Source organism: Xenopus laevis, chromosome 2L (assembly GCF_017654675.1).
Source record: "Xenopus laevis strain J_2021 chromosome 2L, Xenopus_laevis_v10.1, whole genome shotgun sequence".
Lineage (NCBI taxonomy): Eukaryota > Metazoa > Chordata > Amphibia > Anura > Pipidae > Xenopus > Xenopus laevis.
Window position 1 is genome coordinate 84983765 of NC_054373.1, and position 21246 is coordinate 85005010.

Genomic DNA, 21246 nt, shown 5'->3' on the forward strand with positions numbered 1-21246 from the left:
CTTTAACTTTCATACAAAATACAATATCTGCTACTTATACTCTGCATTTAGATTGTAAGCTCTTGCGAACAAGGTCCTCCAATCCTACTTTATTAAATTGTTAGTAAAATTATTGAAAGCGCTGCTGTAGCGCTTTGGTGCTACATAAATAAACAATGAAGCCTATGATAGGAATTAGAACAGACTTGAGCACTGACAGGCACCTATACTACATAGCTATGAATCCTGCTTCATGTACAAATAATAAGGCTGGTCTTTAATAAAGTGCCAACCTCAGTAATAAAGTACCATCATGAGAGCCACGTGCCTAGCTTAGGTCTCGCGAATCCTCGTTTGCGCACGCGCGCCCCCGTTTGCGCGGGGGGCGGGCCGGCATTGCGCGGCGCTGCTGCCCAGCCACAACAGGTATCCGAAGACACCTGTCAGAACGCGTGAAACCAAGTTCCAGATCTTTTTGTTACGCATTACTTCAATAGACAATTTTACCACTGTAGCAGAGTAAACCTTTAGATTAGATAGAACCCTGTGTAAGTCCCTTTTACGTTTTACCAGAAGCACTGAGTAACCCGCTGCTCACAATGCGCAGCGATACCCCTGCCAGGACCGCCCACTACCCAACTTCCTATTTGGAACGCCAGCCAATTGGCAGCTTCGCTTTCTGGACTACTACCAATCAAATTGTGGGACAGCATCACGGTGCGGCTGTCATGGTGACAAACGCCATGCTGCGAAAAAGAGCAAGTGCACCCAGGTATCCGGGAAAGCCAGCGCTTCCGGGAGGAGGAGGAGCCAAGCTGTGGGTACAGGGGGTGGGTGCACAGGAGACTGATCGGACAACAGGCACAGGTACTCTCTAATTGTATTGCAGTGGTGCATTATAGATACGGTTTTTAAAATGAATTCTTTTCGCAGCGTATAGTTTCATTGCGTGCGAAAGTACTGACAGCGCATTTCCTATACTGGAGTTTTTCTCACAGATATGACAGATTTATGTATAATCGCTGCGACTTCATGTGCGTCTGTACGTAGACACATCGATACATCTATAAATACTGTCAAGATCTGTTGCACTCCGCCTGTACGAATTACTACATGGCCACAAAGCGCTGACCTAGGGAATGGATTCAGCTGCTGTCACATGCCTCCCATTCTGTAAGTGCTAAACATTCTAACGTGTGACGGCCTCTAGTGTTTATATGGAGTCCAAACATAAACAATTCCAGAGCAATACCTATTTCTCTCTACCTATATTCATAATGAAGGGAGACTAAACATTTTAAGTGTATACCTAATACAATACTAGATGATGTGATACATGTTAATCATTTACCTTATAATATAGGCATGTGATGTGCCCCATGTTAATGGATATTATAATGAACTGTACATGTAGCCCATTTCAATACATCAACATAGGTTAAGCATACATTGTTTTTATCTCTGCCTCGTCTACTATAGCCCCAGTCCTTGGTGTCAGGCAAAGCATCGCTGTTATTATTAGCACGTATTTATGAAGCGCCAACATATTCCACTGCGCTGTACAGTAAATGGATGTATACATTGAACATACAGATTTACATACAACAGCAAGCAATAAGAAGAAAAGATGCAGGCCATTTAAATGGCCGGATGAAAGAGTGTAGCCTATCCAGTTGAGAAAACTGTATATGCCATATGTGATATCATTTATTTATAATTTAGCGTCCTTTAAATATTTGTATCCTGATATAGGTATGGAATCTGTTATCAGGAAACCCATTATCCAGAAAGCTCAGAATCACGGAAAGGCCATCTCTCATAGGGTTAGTTCACACGAGGAGATTCGGGGAGATTTTGTCGCCTGGCGACTAATCGCTTCGACTTCTGGGCGACAATCTCCCGAACTGTCTCCTCGTGTCTTCCCATCCGCTATAATGAAAAGTCACCTGCGTTAAAGCACACGTGGCACATCGTTTTCCGAAGTTTCCTCGTAAGGCAACTTCAGGCGACTTCTGAAAACACAGCGCTGCGTGTGCGTTAGCGCAGATGACTTTTCATCATAGCGGATGGGAAGACACGAGGAGGCAGTTCAGGGAGATTGTCGCCCAGAAGATGAGGCGATTAGTCGCCAGGCGACAAAATCTCCCCGAATCTCCTCGTCTGAACTAACCCTTAGACTTCATTTTATGCATATTATCCAATTTAAAAAAAACAAAAAACTTCTGTAATAATAAAACAGTACCTTGTTCTTGACCTCAACTAAGATATAATTAATCCATATTGGAAGCAAAACCAGCCTATTGGATTTATTTAATGCTTACATGATTTTCTAGTAGACTTAAGGTATGACGATCCAAATTATGGAAAGATCTGTTATCTGGAAATCCCCAGGACCTGAGCATTCCGGATAGCAGGTCCCATACCTGTAATTGCTAATGTTGAAATTTGTAGAGATATAGGATCCGTTATCTGGAAACCCTTTATCCAGAAAGGTCCAAATTACTGAAAGGCTGTCTCCCACAGACTCCATTATAATTCAAATAGTTCAAATTTTTAAAAATTATTTTATTTTTCTCTGTAATAATAAAACAGTTTATTTGAAGGGGTCGAAGATACCGCACCTTGTTTCTTTTTCTCCTTTTTATGTGTAAAAAAGCAGCACCTGCGGTATGTGGATCCACTAATCCACGTTTAGGGTAAAATAGATAAAAGTAGTGCTTGGTGCGCTGGACAGCAATGTTAGGGTCTCCCAACCTATAAAGCGAAAGCAATCCCAATAGTATAATAGTATGTTTGTGCCAAGACCTATTTTATTAAATAAATTACTCACAAAAGTCTAGCAATTATCAAGCCCGTAAGTGTGTAGGTTCGGTAAAAGCTTGCATCGAAAATTTCGTTCCTAGAGGGAAGAAGCTCCAATAGTGCAGTATGGTAAGTAAAATAATATAATACGTGAACGGTTGACACCGTCCGCGCTTACCCCACAGTAGTTCAGTGATTGCGTGTCAGACCGGTTGTGTATCAGAAGCCGCAGGGTAGTATTCTCATTCACGCTGGAATTCGAAGCGCTTGCTACGATCATACGGCGTCTCTGCAGAGGAGAAGTTTATCTCATCGGGGAAGTTGTTACAGTGTTGCGGTAAGCGGATCCGTCGTTAGCTTCAAATTCGGTCTTTAGGTGTACCTTTTTCTGCGGTCCCCTCGCACAATTATACCAGACTCTGGAGCGAGCACCTTCAAACCGGGAAGAGTCGATGCAATCCTAATTATGCGCTGACCTGATGGATAATGGGGTAATCGTCTCGTATAGAGACAGGGCTGTATTAATCTTAAATAAAGTTAAGTATTTATTTACACCTTGTTTAATTCTCCCTTGTATCTTGTACGGACCAATAGTGCCTAACATCTGTCTCTATACGGGACGATTACCCCATTATCCATCAGGTCAGCGCAAGCTTTTACCGAACCTACACACTTACGGGCTTGATAATTGCTAGACCTTTGTGAGTAGTTTTATTTATTTAATAGAATAGGTCTTGGCACAAACATACTATACTATTGGAATTGCTTTCTCTTTATAGGTTGGGAGACCCTAACATTGCTGTCCAGCGCACCAAGCACTACTTTTATCAATAATAAAACAGTACCTTATACTTTATCCAAAGTAAGATATAATTAATCCTTATTGGAAGCAAAACCAGCTTATTGGGTTTATTTAATGTTTACATGATTTTCTATTAGACCTAAGTTATTAAGATCCAAATTACGTAAAGATCCATTATCCAGAAAATACCAGGTCCCGAGCATTCTGGATAACAGGTCCCATACTTTGGTAGCAATGTATACATGCACATTTATAATAATTATTTTGTGCGTCAGGCTTTGTTGAATGATCAGTTTTCTGTGAAACATGCAGAGAGCAATTAATTCAATCCAGGTGGAGGTGATTTGTAAATTATTCATAGCTATCTCAGAAAATGAATAATCTTAAAAAAAACCTGACCCACACAAACACTAGTCCTATAGGCCAGTTATTGGAAGATTTTTTTCCTATGTATGTGGAACACGTAGGAAGTTTATATCATTTGGAAGCAGTTTCCAACTGGGTATATGTGTTTAGTAGGACAAAAATAGTATTCTGTTCTATAGCATGAATGGCATGTGGTTCTTTTCACACTAGCAAAAGTACTGGTCAGATTCTGCTTTAGAAAGATTCTTCTAATCTTCTCATTGTAATTGTACTTTAATTACGTAAGCTACCCATAGACGCGACGATTCTTCTTGGCAAACGACCGATTTTAGGGAAGCCCGACCAATCCTTCGAAATTATCGTGCGGTTAGTGGTATTCGAACGATCGTACATCTTACGATTTTTCGGCCGACATCTGTCGGGAAATTGATCGGCCAAGTCAAAAAATCTTTGTCGGTCCCAGTGCAATCTATCTATGTTTGCAGGGCCAAGCAGGTAGCCCCCCTTTGTTTTCCTGGCAAATTGGTCTTTTTAGTTGATGGTAAATTCGTACGATCGTTCTGAGAAGATCGTGGTCTCACGATCAGGATCTGATCCTTTAGAAATCTCAACATCTATGGCCAGCTTTAGTATTTCACAGTATTGAACATTTTAAAAGTCTTTATCATTGAAACAATACATACATGTAATGGGGCTAATGGAAGTATATTGCCATGGTTTATTTTTGAGTTTCTGTTGCAGCAGCACAGCGATACAGTATATCTGTTATGTAGTGACATATGAAATGTAGAAGCAGCTCCCAAAGACCCTTCAATGTATTTTGTTTGTAATACCTTATGCGATCATTCAAAACATTATTAAGCACCATCATTGGCCATTATCTGAGTGGGACTGATTTTATTTTTTTAGTGGTTATGACCGCTAATTGGATTTCACTAGTCTGATAGCACTATACTGATTTAGCTAATTGTCTACAAGGCTATTAATAGTTCCAATACATCTGATTGATATAAATGAGTGATGAAACTCACCAAACAAGTCGGGGGGTCCATATGCACATCCCCCAGCCCTTCATCTTAAGGGAGGTTCCAGAAACTTTTGCACAATTTGTAGATAGGCTGGCACAAACTGGACCAACGTGTTTAGAATGGTCATTTATTTGAAGAAAAACATCTCAAAACAAAGCAAGCCTTATGCGTTTCATGCCTGAAGGGCACTTAATCATAGGTTGTTAAATCACAAAACACAATTAATTATCCAATCACAAAGTGTTAGTAATTAGCATATAAACAGTCTGAATGACACAACGAAAATTGAACACCCAATTGCATACCTCCCAACTGTCCGGTTTTGTGAGGGACAGTCCCGATTTTGACAACTCAACCCTCAGTCCCGGTTTTCTTACTGAAATGTCCCGACTTTCTCTTTGATCTCCTGCACTGACTCGAGAAAAAGATACAAAACTTTTGAAACGTAATTAAAATAAGAGGCTTTTTAGCAGAGCCCAGAACAGTCAGCAGCTGTACTTGGATACTTCTGTAACAATTTAAGATAAGCAAAGAAACTATTGTAACTATTTAAGATAAGTAGATGTCTGGGGAGAACTAAAACTTTCAGTTTAAAGGGCAGTTCACTGTCCTTAGCAAAACTTATAACACATAAAACATTGCACTAAAACTGTGTTCAAACTTTAATAACCTGCCAAATTGTGTGAAATAGACATTGTGATTAGGGGGTGTGGTCGCTTATTGGGCATGGTCAAAAATTTTGAAAAAAAACAAGACATTATACTCCATATTCATACCTAATGGTTGTCTAGACCCTAAATGAAAAATCCACTTTGCTTCATTTCCTAATAGTTTATCACAGACGTTACCACCTTGTTGGTGCTGAACAATTCTTTCAATACCTAGGGTTGCCACCTTTCTAACCGGTGGAGACATGGCAGGGGATGAGGCTGCAATGTAGGGGACGGGGCCAAGACCTTCGGGGGCCGGGGCTATGACTCTGCAATTGGCCAGTCGCCGTGTCAATCATGGGGAATCCTGCCCAGCTTTCCTTATTTGGAAAACTGGCAGGAAGTTTGACGCGGGCCGCCCTTTAAATTACCGGCTGTCCGAGTCAAAACCGGACAGGTAGCAACCCTATCAATACCAGTTACCGGAACATTCTCCAAAATCCAAAAATAATCCCGAAACAAATCTTTTTGTACATGTTGAAAAGTATTTAGCAATCATGGTGTCAGATTTGGTGTCCTTAATGTTGAGTATATGTTCTCTTTCTTTTAGGGTGCACCCAGTTTGTCCCACATATTGTTTAAGACATTTTTTACAAGTAATCAAATATATAACATTTTAAGAATTACAGTTTATATATTGTTTACTAGCATGTTTTACGTGATATAGTGGAATTAAACTTTTTAGTACATTGTACAGAATCACATTTATACATGCCCTTTGTGATAAGCCATGTAGGTGGTATAATTTCTAGGTGATAATATAGCTCTAAGTGTTCTTGAATCTCATTAAGAACAGGGTCAGTGCGAAGTACAGCTATATTACTCTGTATAATTATTTTAATCGTATTAACTGGGAACTAAAAGTTAAAATGCTGGATATAGCTGATTGGCTGCTCTGGGTAATGCATTGGTGCAAAATTGTTCATTCTTTTCCATGACTCCATCTGAGCAGTCATTTATGTTGTTAACTAGGGCCGCCATCAGGGGGGTACTGCATTCAGGGGCCAGTGGCAGAGGGGCCCTCAAGAGTTGCCAAAGTGTGATTCATGGAGGGACTTGCTTTATTTAGTATTATAGGACCCAGTGATTTCTGATTTGATAAACACAAGTTTCTGGTAAGGAGACAAGGGCTGTGCCCTTGGTTTCTCTGTGATCACTGTAAAGCAGGCACATAATGCTTTTATACTTTGTGTTAATTAGACACAGAAAGGAGCTGCCTTGTTGGGCAGGCACAGAGCTTCGTCTGTTTACACTTATGTAAATTTGACACTGAGAAAACATTTGTATCTTGCATGGGACAGCTGCAGGGGGATTTATAGCCTGCTTGCTACAGCAATGTTCTGTATTTTATCTCAGACACGCACACAGAGGCTATTTATTATTTTTGTGGGGCAAAGGCAAATCATAGATCTCTGTTCTCTTTTTATGAATTATACACAGTTTACTAAATGATCTGTGTGGAACATGTACAGCTCTCCGAACTAAATCTTAGTGTAAACAGAAATAAGTGCCAACGGATAGGAGAAATGTGTAGCTTGCAGGACAGGTTCAGATAAAATGCCAGGCTGCAGCCACAGGTTTATCTCACCCTAGAGTACACATATTTACCCTGTGGCTTCTCCTGGCTAGTTCAGGAGGGAGGTGACTCTCTCTTTCTCTCTCCTCCCACAGTAGCTACAAGTCTCTCCTGGGACTACCGAGGAGGCACAAGAACGACCAGGAAAGCAGAAACCTGTTCAGAAGCTCACCTATTTTTTCAGGCTGCATTATTCAGTCGATTCCATTTCTACCCTAGCTGACATGATTCAGGTGAGTGTTATTTCCTCATAGCACTGCATGTAGTACCTTACAATGTACGCTTCAATACTTAAAGTAAAACTTTCTATTCTACTTCATCTTTAAGCTATTGTTGCATATATAGTCTGAATATTGGCAGAAAAAAATATGTGGTCTGCAATTTCTTGTGGATCATTTCTAAGTACTGTATTTAGTCTTGCACAAAAACATGTAACTGCAACCATAAGGCAAAAGTTGCTTATCAAGGGAAACCGCTTTATTTGTGTTATATTAAAGGGGTAGTTCACCTTTAAATTTACCTTTAGAATGATGTAGACTGATATTCTGAGACAATTTGCAACCGGTCTTCATTTCTTAGTTTTTATGGTTTTTAAAATATTTAGCATTTTGTTCAGCAGTTCTCCAGTCTGGTTTTTCAGCAGCTATCTGGTTGCCAGAGACTTATTTACCCTAGTAACCAGGCAGTAGTTTAAATGAGAGACTGGAAGATGGATAGGGTAGGGCCTAAATAGAATATAAGTAATAAAAAAAATTATAATTCTTGCCTCAAAGGGCAGTGGTTTATGGACATCATGGTCAGTGACCCCCATTTGAAAGCTGAAAAGAGGGAGAAAAGAAAGGCAAATAATTTAAAAAAACTATGAAGAATAAAAACTATAAAAAGTAAAATAACCTACAGGTGAACGGCCCCTTTAAGTTTACTTTGTTAGTGTGACTTGTGTAATTTTGCTGACATTATTTTAAAAGATGTTTTTATTAGCAGCAAATTGGATAATTTGTAGTATTCCATTCAGTTCAACATGCCAATTGTTTTAGAGTTCACTATTTAATTTAGAATTGGATATTACCATTGTGTAAATAACTAGTTAGCTTTCTGTCTTGCCTTTTGCTCAATGTGTTGGCAGATTTGCCATTTCTCATTTCAGTGAAAGTAAGCAGACTTTCCTAATTATTTTCCTAATAGTTACTCTGGGTTAAGCTCCTGTCTCACTACTACATGCCTCATTGCGCAGATGGTCGGGGGCAGCCCCGCAGTTTGGGAACCACACATTTTTGAACTGTCTGAGTGTGGCTTAAAGGGGTTGTTCACCTTTAAATTAACTTTTAAGTATGATGTAGAGGGTGATATTCTGAGACAATTTGCAAATGGTTTTTATTTTTTATTATTTGTGTTTTTTCAGTTATTTAGCTTTCAACAGCTCTCCAGTTTGCTTTTTCAGCAATCTGGTTGCTAGGGTCCAAACCTCCCTAGCAACCATGCACTGATTTGGAAAAGAGCCTGAAAAATGAATAGGAGAGGCTTGAATAGAAAGGTGAGTAATAAAAAGTAGCAATAACTATACATGTATAGCCTTATAGAGCATTTGTTTGTAGATGGGTTCAGTGGCCCCTGTGCAAATAATTAAAAAACTATTAAAATAAAAAGTTTGAAAAGTTTCTTAGAATTGGTCATTTTATAACATACTAAAAGTTCACAAAGGGGCACATTTACCAAGGGACGAAGTGAATTTTCTTATACCTCTATCTTTTCAATTATTGTGTTGTCTGAATAATTTACCTTTCTTAATCCTTCTGTATGGCCACTGATATTTGGAAGCAGTTATTTAATGCAATGTGATGTAGCCCGCTCGCACAACCCTGGCCTTCAGCAGTTCAGCGCCTGGTGCACGGTGTTGGAGCAGACTATCCAAGAAAACACTGGCACTCAAAGGCAAGTAACAGCAGGGTTATACCCTTGCGTATTTATTCTGCAAACGTGCAACGTTTCGGGGTCAGACCCCTTTGTCAAGCAAAGGGGTCTGACAAAGGGGTCTGACCCCGAAACGTAGGCACGTTTGCAGAATAAATACACAAGGGTATAACCCTGGTATAACCACCTGTTTTCTTGGATAGCAGTTATTTAATCCCAGGTTATGTTTCTTATATTATATAAATAAATAATAATTAAATAATAACAAAAAAACAAATATATATATATATATATATATATATATATATATATATATATATATATAATATATATATATATATATATATACACACACACACACACAAACAATTATAATACCATTCTGTACAACCAAACTAACATTTTTTCTGCATTCTTTGAGGTTTTTTCCTGTGTTGACTTTAGCTTTGACACATTTGTCAGCATTACCCTGCAACATGCAGTTGTATCATGCTATGAGAATAACAGAAAGAACAGAAGTGAAAATTTCCAAGTATACCTAACCCAGTTAACCAGAAGTGGCATCACTTAAACCCATAATTTCTTTAAGTATAATGCAGTCATAATCTGTTGGTCCACAAATATCAAAAAGTGTCTGTTCTTTAAAAGGGGATATTATTGAATTGAAAAATAATCAGCATAGAACTCTAGGAAAAAAAAACCACTGGGTGGATAGTCCAAGGAATGAGCAGGAATGAGGCAGAGGTGGTATGGAGATCTGGGAAGTAGTGGTGTGGAGGAAGAAATAGTATGGATATCAGGTGAGAGGAGATGGCCAGCCAAATTTGCAAGAACCTTTTTACCCTGATTATGACGTGTTATGACTGTATTGCTGGTATGAAACCCAGTGCATCCAGTCAGCAGAAATATTTTTTTTTTGTAATCTGCTCAAAAAAGGAAGTTATGTAACCTCACATTTTAGGATACCAATACTTAAAGGGATTGTTCACCTTCCAAAACTTTTTTCAGTTCAGTTGGTTTCACCAGAAATAAATATTTTTTTACAATTTCTTTCTATCTTCTATTTGTGACTGTTTTTCTAATATTGAAGTGTAAAGTTAATTTTATGGTCAAAACGCTCAAATTCGAATTGTGGATAATCCTAACTCGATTAAATGTTACCGTAATTCAAATTTCAAGATTTATCAAACCATGTCCCTTTACAAATTCAAATTTGAAAATTCGCCACCTAAAACCTGCCGAGTTCATGTATAAGTCAATGGGAGAGGTCCAGTGACCAATTTACAGAGACGTTACTATTCTTACTGACATTTGAGTTATTTTCGGAGAAACATCTCGGTTCGAGTTTCGTCAAATTCGATTTGAATTCGATTCGAGTTTAAGGGTCGCTAAAATTAGTTTGAGTTTTAGATATTCAATTTTTTTTAAATAACCCCCCAATCGAATTTCGAGTATATTAGAATTTATTAGAGTTAAAAAAAATTCACATGAATTTGAAATTCACATTTGAAATGTGCCTCCCAGTGACTAACTTAAAATGTGATATTATTTCTAATAACTTTTATGTGCATGTAGAAGCACACTCCACTGTATGCAGAGAGCTGCACTGTCCATGATTCCCCCTGAAAATTATCCTCTGCAGGGATTAGTCCAAAAGATTTTAGCCCTCTCTGGGAAAAGCTTCCATTGCTGACTGGAAAATTGCATGTACCATTTTTTAATACAGTAACACAAGACTGTTGTGCATTTTTTGAGTATTGGCATGGAATAAGTTATTTTATTTATACATGTCTTTACTCAGCTGTCCTTTACTTTAGAATTTTTTAATGCAGCAGTCTGTTAGAGGTACCTACTTATAACAGGCCTTTAGCAGACCCTATGGGGCAGATTTATCAAGGGTCGAATTTTCAAAGTGTAAAAAACGTTGAAATTCGACCATCAAATTGCATTACTTCGATATTCGAAGTCGAAGTTTTTTTAATCGAATTTGGCCATATTCGGTCAAAGCAAAATCGTTTGATCGTATGATGAAATCCTTGGGATCGAACGATTTAATCGATCGAACGATTTTACTTTGACTTCTAAAACCTTAGCCAAATGTTGGCTATAGGTTCTAGGAGGTCCCTATAGGCTAACATAGCAATTCGGCAGGTTTAAGGTGGCAAAGTGTCGAAGTCGAACTTTTTTAAAGAGACAATACTTTGATTTTTGAAGTCAAACTTTTTTACTTCGAATCGAAGTCGAATTTAGGCCTATTCAATGGTCGAAGTACCCAAAAATTTGTTCGAAATTCAACGTATTTAAATTCAAAAATTCAGTTCGACCCTTAGTAAATGTGCCCCCTATGTGTGCTTTCATAATTTTAGTCTCTCATGGAAGTGGATATTGAGTAAATCATTTCTGTGGTATGTATGAATGTGCAATTCTAAGCAACATTCCAAAAACATTTTTCAATGGTTTTAAAGTTATTTGTAAATATAGTAACTGTTGTAAATTCTGTATTTCTTTTATCCCTTTTACTTCTCCACACTAACTCCGGTTTAATATTGTGTAGCAGAATTCAGTTCTCCTCCTGCTCTGTTAATTAGTGGAAGTCTGCTACATTGTTTTAGGAGTAGTGTATAGAAAATAAATTGCCAGAGAAATGTTTTTCATGGCAATTACACTTACAAATAACTTCCATTTAAAAAAACCATTACTGAATATGCATTGAGTTGCTTAGTTTTTTTTTCACTATGAAAAAAAAATTGGGGTGGAGATTCTCTTTAATCAGCTAAACGTTTGGATATTGAAAGTATGGTCTTGTCTGCAATGTAACTGAGCTGACCACAGTGAGCACTGGATACTTAGTATTCTTTTTCTGCTTCTCTGATCACAGAATCCAAATTTCCATGGACGGGAAGACCATGGAAAAACGCCACTCAGGATTGCTGGTCTCTAAACCAAAGCTGCATGTGTGGCAGTTCACTTTTGTGAAATGGCTTCAACTACTGTACTCCTTCACTTGGCTGATTGGCTCCAGCACAGGTGATCATCTTTCCTTCAAGTGCATGAAAATACAGCTTACATTTTCTGTGTGCAGAATTTATATAGTGTGACGGGCAAAGGGGAAAAATACATATATTTCAAAATGCATTTCTTAGTTTAAGGCATATTGTATTGCAAGTGAAAGTAGTTATTAGATGCTAGTACATTACATTGCTAGTTTTTAGCAGGCTGCTGGATGTCGTTTTGCTTATTCTCCACAAACTGGCCTACAACTGTAGCCAGGGTAGTATAAATAATATTTATTTCCCCAAGTTGTATTCTAAAGCATTTGGCACAGGGGTTGTAATCTCTATCAGACCGCATAAGCAGGTTTGTGTACTTCTCCTATAGCTGACAAATGCCAGGAGTGCATATGCCCCATATGCCTTAAATGTATCAGTATTGTAATTTTCGAGACGAATCCTTGGAGGTGTACCTATGCCTGTGCAGAACCTACCTGATAATTCTAATTTAGTTACCGATTATCTGCCTACCTGAAGATTAAGTGCTAAGTGTTGAAATACCAGAGGAACGATGTCCCTAATATGCAGACAATTACTGATATTTATTAATGTGCTTATTTCAAATTGCAAATGTTAAAAAGATTTTAATTAGACACAGTTTATCCCAGTTATATAGGATAATTATGATATTTTAAGTTGGAGCTCCTATTTCAACAAGGGAAAGGAGAGAAACCAAAGGCGGAATAGATATTAGTTGTTTGTACTTTGTTCGTTGTTTTTGTCATTATCATGACAAAAACATGTAGCGTGTACAATTGTAACTTGGTTACAGATAACCTGAACTTTGTTTGGCCTAATAACTTAGTTATTACTTCTCAAACTTAGTGGTCTATTTATCAAAGTTAAATTAGTGTAGTTTTAGAAATTCACATTAAAAAAACATAACAAAAACAAAGCACAAATATTTTCTTATTTAATAAAAGATCAAAATATAAAAAGCCCAGACCAATAAAAAATGTGGAAGGAATCCAAATAGAAATACGAAAACCTTGAAATCCTCATTTTCTCAAGCATTTTCAGGCGATTACAAACGGAAAAAAAACCCCACAAAAACATCTTAAAAGCTCAAGGCAAAGAAAGATTTTCCAGTGTTTAGATGAAGAAATGTTGTATTACTTTTTTTTCACTGTTTTTACATTTAATAAATATCATTTTTTCTTGGTTTCAAGTAATTAGTAAAATAAACGATTTTTTGTGCTAAAAGTTTGATTCTCGGAGACTAAAAAAATCCAAACGTTGGTAAATCTGCCCCTTAGTGGAGACAACCATTTTCTCATGAATGGTTTGTTTCACAGTCCATCTAAAGGGATGAATAATATTGATTGGTAGTTTATGTCTTTGCTAGGTTTCTGTGGAAATGCCCTATAGCTTTTTAGTGATATATAGCTCCTGCATCCATGCCGGCAGACATTTTTGAAAGCTGGCTAAAGGAAAATGTATTGTTCTGTGTGGCAGCAGAAGGATTAAGGCAGTCCAGAGTTTGATGACATTGTGTATTGCAGATTTGCACACATTCCCTGTCTCCTCGCATTGGCATCACAGGCTTATGAAGTGTAATCAGGTCATTGTAACCCTGGGGGAGGGTAAATGAGCAGAGCCTCTGACCGCACAGACTTTATGGACTCTGATTTGCAGTGATATTACTAGCAGAAAGTCACTAGAGTCAACATCGCATCCTGTTTGGTTATAACATCACTTGGTGGGTAGTATAAGGCACAGCCCAAGGTAGTTGTTGTTAGAGTCCAAATCAGTCTAAATTAAGTAGTCTTTTGGCGTCTTTGGAAGGTGGCAAACTGGTTACTCTTACGTTGTTTAAACCAACAAGTGATACAGAAATGTTATGAAAGAACTTTTCACCCAAACTGACAGATTTGCATTTGTCCAAATAATCACATTTCCAATCGTAATCTTCTCCAAATCTGGCAGATTCCCATTGAATATGTACATGCCGTATTATGCCTTGAATATCTTAAACTGATTATCAGCTCATCCCATTAAAATTGGGATTCGTTTTTAGTTCAATTGGATTCCATGTGGATGCCTGTAAAGCAAAACAGTCTGCAATAGGGTATGTACTTATGTACTTGATCCCAACTAAGATATAATTAATCCTTATTTTAAGCAAAACCAGGCTATTGAATTTATTTAATGTTTAAATGATTTTCTAGTAGACTTAAGGTATGAAGATCCAAATTACGGAAAGATCCCTTATCTGGAAACCCCGAGGTCCCGAGCATTCTGGATAACAGGTCCCATACCTGTACTAAGTCATTTTTGTGCTGTACCACTGGACTAGGAAATTACTGATTATTTGTTGGGTACTAGGCCTTTCTAAGATAAGTAATCATACAAATGCTTAAATATTTCATTCCACACATTAGAGCCATTTTGGCACAACATTCACTGAACTTGCTGAATGTGAAGAGATCTAATGCTCTTTGGTCAAACAGTCATTTCCTTTACCTTAATCTAGATTTGTTTTTATTTAATGAATTAAATGTAAGACCTAGGGTCCTGAAATAAAAGTGAATTGCCCTAGAACCAAGGTTTTTAAATGTGCCGGAAATTGAACTGCACCTTTGGAAGACTAGAAAATCCATTAGGCTAATCCTTTCACAGGCAGATAAATTTTGTGCATTTTTTTTAAAAGATAACAAAAGAGTGTATTAGTTCTTTGTGGACAGACGGGTTTCACAGCATTTGAGAAGAATTAACCCTACCAGGTAGCCCACAAACCCTTGGCCTCTTGTTCTTCTTCAATAAGTAAAATGTGTATTTAAACAAATTCACTCAAGTGTTATTGTGACTTGCTCTAAGTACTTACACCCAGCCTATGTATAAATAGTTTGACTGCAGCCAGGCGTAGGTCAAAGAAAAGCTCATAGAATTATTCAATGCACGAATCTAGTAAAAAATATGGCAGAAAATCATTTACGAAATGCATTTTGGATCAGGAATCTGGCAGACTTGAAATATCTTCTACCAGAATCATGTAAATGTTACTTTTGTTAATATCAGTTAGTTATTTTTAGTTGTATTGACAGTTTCTCTCGCCATTATTAATTTAAAAATATTTATCTTTTTTTCCCAGGCACCAACCCCAGCAATGATGTGTGCCAGACAAGTAGCGTTCACTTTGGGTTTGGCTTTAGAACTATGAATGCTCCTTTTCTACAACTGGTAGCTGGACACCAAACTGTGTATTCTTGCCAGTCCTCCTGCTGTCAGACCCCGCTCTGTGATGCATTTTGGCTCTTGGAGGACACTTGCATGCTCACTACCTGCAGGACTCTACAAGAATGCAATGTGGCCAAAACTAACTCTAAAGACTCCTTTGTTGTGTTCATAAAGAGGTCAGAAGCCACTCTTTTTAATTTAAGGCCAGAAATAGTTGACTATCAAGAGATTCAGGACTGGGTGAAGTGGACACCAAAAGTTTTCAACAGAAGGAGACGGAGCAGAGGACCTCGGCAGAGAGTTAAAAGGGAAGGGGCTGAGTTGCATGATGGCAAAAAATATGGAGATAATGAAAGAGTTACAACAGCTGTAACAATCCACAAAGAAACTTCTGAGGTTAGTCATTGATTCAATTGAAATTCACATACAATGCTTAGCTTATATAGTAGTCTTAAGTGCTATGCTTTTTTTTTTTATGACTGTATCATAGTAGATAGAGTGTAAAGTGATAGGCACATTTTGCTGTAATCCCCATAGGTCATAACCCATATTAATGATGTGTTTCAGTGCTAGATAACATGGCTACTTCATACCATATAATGCAATATCATCTGTGTACATGAAAAATGTGTAATTCAACATTCCAATAACATGCTCTGATTCAGATGAATTACGTGTGCTTGGCCAAAATCTGATAATGTGTCTATAAACCAATGGACAACTAAAGGTGTCAACTTTTTAAAAAATCTAATTTGTATAGGCAAATTGGGGTTAGTTTCAGATCAGTGTCTGGTCAAATCTGATGTGGAGTGTTATGTATACGGCCAAATCCAAAAATTGTGCATTTGTTGCATTCTAATATATATTTTGCAGCAACTGTTTGCTGCCTTCTAAAGTCTTTTAATTGAGTGAGGTTTTAATTATATTCTATTCTGCCAAGGTATTATGAGAAATGCATTAAATTGTTTTTATAATTTAAAATCTGAATAGCTCGGGCTGTTACCCCTTCTGCCTTAGATGTAATTTTCTTTTTTTAACCAATAACAACCTCAAAAATCAACTGAATACATTAAATACTGTAAACAGTCCATTTGGCAAAAATTCTGAATTTGCTAAAGGGCACACAGACCTGCAAACTCAGCATGCTGCAGGCTACATTGTCACTAGGACAAACAGGATGTGGGTCTGAGCCAACAGACCTAGTGTCAGGATGTGTGTGCCTTGAAGCCTCTGAAACTAACAGCTTCCATGTGACTGTGCTGGCATGATAAGGTTTAACTATTTTCAGTCAGATCAAAGATCGATTCCACGGTTTACTTTAAATGAGGCTAACAATAGTAGGAACGACTGAAGCATATAGGGATTACAAAATGGAAATAGATTTTCCTCTCAAAGTGTTTTCATTTCAGGGATCAAGTATTTTGCACTTTTAAGTCAATATAGAGATAGGACTGTAGAGTTAAGCAACAGCAAAAACTCATGGCCTTTTTATGAAGTTTTGTTATATGACTCACACTAGAAACAGTGTGAAAAACAGTGTGAAAAGCAGTGTGAAATGCATTGCATATTTACATAGCTGTGTTTTTCATATACATGTGGTTTTACATTGGCCATCTTCATCCTAGGCATTCAGAACAATGGCAGATTAATGCATAGACTAAGCTAGGCTATAGACTAGGAGCCCACAGTGCTGAGGGGCCCATGGGGCTTATTCAATTTGTTTTGTATTTTGTTTTAAAAAAACTTAAATTTAAAGCAAAGAGAATGGGCGCAACGGGTTGTAGGACCGCATCAACTAGCAGATCGCCAGAAAAATCAAACCTTCCCAATCGATGTAGGCCAGATATCGATTGGGGAGACCCGTCGGAAGCCTGCATACACTGGCAGATAAGATACAGGATCGGTCTAAAGGACTGAAATCAGCAGCTTTAATCTGCCCATGTATGGCCACCTTATGTTCCCCAGCAAAGACAGGTCTGTTAATCAGCTGCTTGGTATTACATTGTATTCACAGTCTGAGCCACCAGGACAGAGAATAGAAAGGGACAATCAAACACTGCTGTCAGATGGCATTACATATACAAATAACTTTTAAACCATAGAGATATTTGTAATGAATGTTTATTGCAAAATTGATTAGAATTATACTTTCTTTTATTAGACAAAAAATTATTTTTTGGGTTGGCATTCCCTTTAAAGTGGCCTTACACTGGATGATTCTCTATATCTTTGATTGGCCAGCAAGAGATCATTTTCACTAGGGTTAAGGTGGACTAAGATGAACGAATGCGGGTGACCTGTCATTTATCATGCAATATGGTTATCCACAGCTCCTACCACACATTAGGTAGGAATCGAAAGATTACGTTTTCAATAATGAAGTAATCAAGTGCAGTCAGACTGGCAAAATTGCATTTATGGCTACCTTGACTGGGCTATACCGCCTAAAATATGACGTGTTAACTTTGTATTTTTCTGATTTTTTAAAATTCAAACACATTAGGAGTCATTTTGAAAGGAAGAGTGCAAAGTACCATAAAGAGGTACTGGCTTTTGTCCACCGACATTGCTCTCTGTTCTTTGCTCAAGGGGGGCAGACTGCTTTCTAAATGAGCATTAAGGTGGCACACAGATGCTCCCCTTAGTTTTCTTGCCTTCTTCTCTAGGTGATAGTAAATGATCCCTCTTGTCATTATTTAACGTGCCTGTACAGGGCTTTACATGAAAGTATACAGCACTGATGTTGAACAAGGAGTATATTGCCCCTTTAAGCTATTTTTGCTTCAGGGAAAAATAAAAGGTTGACGAAAAAATTGAGACAATTATGCTAAATCAATATTTTTTCAGCTGACTATGGTAATTATTATTTAATGTGCACAGGCAGGCTAACAATTTTAAACTCTAGAACCAGAACAATAAATTTAAAGACTGAATAAAAATGACTTGAGAATATATTGTGTGTTTATATTATATATATTATTAAAAATGTTCAGTGTTTTTAAATATTTATAAATCAATTGCTGTTGAAAGCAGCATTTGCTTAACTCCTGGTTGTTAGTTTTTTTAAACAATGTTGCAATGTTCCCCAGCAAAAACTGGTCTGTTAAATAGCTGGCTTGTCTTACATTTTATTTTTATAGCAATACATATACCATGTGATTTTTCTCGGTAACTACCCCTGCTCCCCCGGTAGTTATGCCCCTGCCTCTCATGTTCTTTCAATATGTTAAACAGCACCTTTTGTCCTTTCAGTTCTTTGCCACCTTATTAGTGTGCAGATTATTGCAGAGCTTCTTGCTTATACAATAATCTCAATAAGGTTTCCTTTAGGCCACATGGTGCATAGATATGCCAGTGGAGAAAAAACGTGTTTGTCTGCCTTCCTGCAGTTTTGGGCTTGGAAACATGGAAGCATGCACTGTATGTGCTGATGGACTGATGCCATGCCAGTTAGGACACATTCAAGATATGCCAATGGAGAAAATTCTTTGTGGCCCTGACCTAAAGAAGCAGTATACCCCAATTTCGAAATCCTTTCTTCTGACTGTTTTAATATATGCAATGGAATTATGTACACTGATACAATTAACATCTAACTCTCAAGAACCAAACATTGAGTAGCTTCAGGTTGCCCTGTTTGGCTGAAGAAATTATAAAAAACTATAGATATTTTGTCATTAGAATAATGAACAAAAAGTTTGTTCAGCACATGCCCTATTCATTGAAATCATGTTAAATGAAGATATGCGGAGTGGGGGCAGACGAATTGTAAGAAACTGGTGTCTGCACTGATATGATATTACCAGCTGGCACTTTCAGTAAATTCATTGTGCATGCCATGTACATCAATACCTTGCAAGTCAACAGAACATGGACAGATTTCTTTCACTTGAATAATTAAAGGGATGCATTTCACTCTATATTTAAATCCCATATTACAATTGTAATATGCAATATACAGATGCAGCCACTTTGGTTTGTCTGTTTGACACAGAATAACTAAACACAGATATCCCATTTATCTCATTTAACACAGAAAACTGTGTCACAACAACCCATCTAATTAAAGCATTCACCATTGTGAACAATGGAGCTTTGGTATGCTAATGAAAAGGTTAAATGCATTAAATGAGTTAAGATGACTTAAGATAACACAGTTTCTTCAATTACCCCTGAGTCATGACGCATTTAACTCACAAATCCAAGTGGCTTCATCTGTATATGTAATACATAAAGCAATTTAGTTTGAGACAATAGACATACTAATTAAGATGTATACAGATCACGTGCTTCTCTCGGCAGTGTATAAATCCATCAATAATGTTAAATTTTTCTAAAATACGGCTTAAAACTGAGAGATTTCTGCATCAAGCTCTCCTTCAAGGCTTGAGATTTAGTCAGACCCCCTGGTTTAAGTGGTTTAAAAAGATGATGAAGCGAAGATATGCTGCATCAATTTTAAGCCAATTATAAGATCACCCACATTGAAGTTATATGTGCAATGTCCTAACTTTTCAACATGCAGTATTTGATATTTGAGGTAATGGTTTGTAAAAACCTGTCAGACACGTTTTGTCAGAAATTACATTGCTATGTGGTTATCGTGCTAATTCTACCAATTACAGTGTTGTGATGTAGTCATAGCTTCTTTTGACATATGCTCTTTAACATTCATGGCAAATTGATCTTTCATCCTAAAAAAACTGCAGGCTAAACGACATGGGAGATTTTGATTAGATTTTGTGGGTCAGATTTGATCTGATCTTGCCACACAACCGCATGCAACAGCACAAGATTGTGTTGGATCCTACAAAATCTGATCCCCATAGCTATAATATAAGATATGTGATGTGTTCATGCATCTAAATTATATAGTTAATGTTAATGTCTTTAAGTGGTTTTAATTAACATTACACATATTTGTTTATAGTTTAAGGCTAGCTAATACATTCTAGAAAATTGTTAATGAACAAAAATACCCATTGAGCACATGAGCTCATTCAGTTGGGCTTATGTTGAAAAGGTGCATAAATGCTAACATATTCAGAGATGTTATTCACAAGAACCATTTCCCAACATCCGTTCACAGTGTAATGTAGTCCCTCCCTTATCATGTTCCACTGTGAAGTGATGGATTATGGGACTTGAAGTCCCTCTGCTTTCTATAGTCGGTTGAGCACAGATTCTCTTCAAGTCCAAAAATCCATCACATCAACATTGGAACAAGATGAAGGAGGGGCTGCATTATGGAAACTCATTCCTGCAAACAGAGTGGGAGTGACATGGTTTCCTTTCCGTATGTGGAAACAAATATGTGTTAAAACGAAATTATATTTGAAAGTTCAGATAGTTTATGCAGCCTTTCAACATCAGCCCAACTGTTTGAGCTAATGTCAAAGGGGGGAAGGTATATTTCCCCTTTTAGGACTACATATCCAGGTATCCTTCTTTTGTAACTATTCATTTACACTGAGTATGAAAGAATCTTTCATCCTTAGAGCTTATGTTAAATCTTCCTAGTTGAAACATTAACTGAGTTGGTGACTTGGTGGAATCCTGTATGATATTCTTCATTAACTTCTCATTTCATGCACATGCTGTTTCTGCACAAGCTTGGCAGTGTGAAGGATCACTTAGTTTGAAATCGGTACCATATATACTCGAGTATAAGCAAGTTTTTCAGCACCCAAAATGTGCTGAAAAAGTCTACCTCGGCTTATGCTTGAGTCAGTATAAATATATACCTAGCTTATCGACACGAATGGGTGCGCTTCTGACCTGAGTCCCGTGCCCCTGATTGATGGGTTCTCTGTGGCGATAGTATATCCTTTTTGAGGAAATCAAA

General features: G+C 37.5%; 1 protein-coding gene and 1 long non-coding RNA gene across 2 annotated transcripts in view; both read left to right on the forward strand.

Annotated features, from left to right (window-relative positions):
• Nucleotides 1-698: 698 nt before the first annotated feature.
• On the forward strand, nt 699-8725 carry LOC108708213. Its single transcript, XR_001934414.2, has 3 exons — nt 699-846; nt 7359-7496; nt 8666-8725. It is a non-coding gene; the product is annotated as an uncharacterized LOC108708213 (long non-coding RNA).
• Nucleotides 8726-8735: 10 nt separating this feature from the next.
• The window catches only part of kiaa0319l.L (kiaa0319 like L homeolog), a 41698-nt gene continuing 29187 nt past the window's right edge, over nt 8736-21246 (forward strand). The window contains exons 1-3 of the mRNA XM_018246686.2: nt 8736-8797; nt 12053-12201; nt 15316-15797. Coding sequence (XP_018102175.1) covers nt 12066-12201; nt 15316-15797 — 618 coding nt within the window. The 5' untranslated portion in view covers nt 8736-8797; nt 12053-12065. The remainder of the gene's footprint in view (nt 8798-12052; nt 12202-15315; nt 15798-21246) is intronic.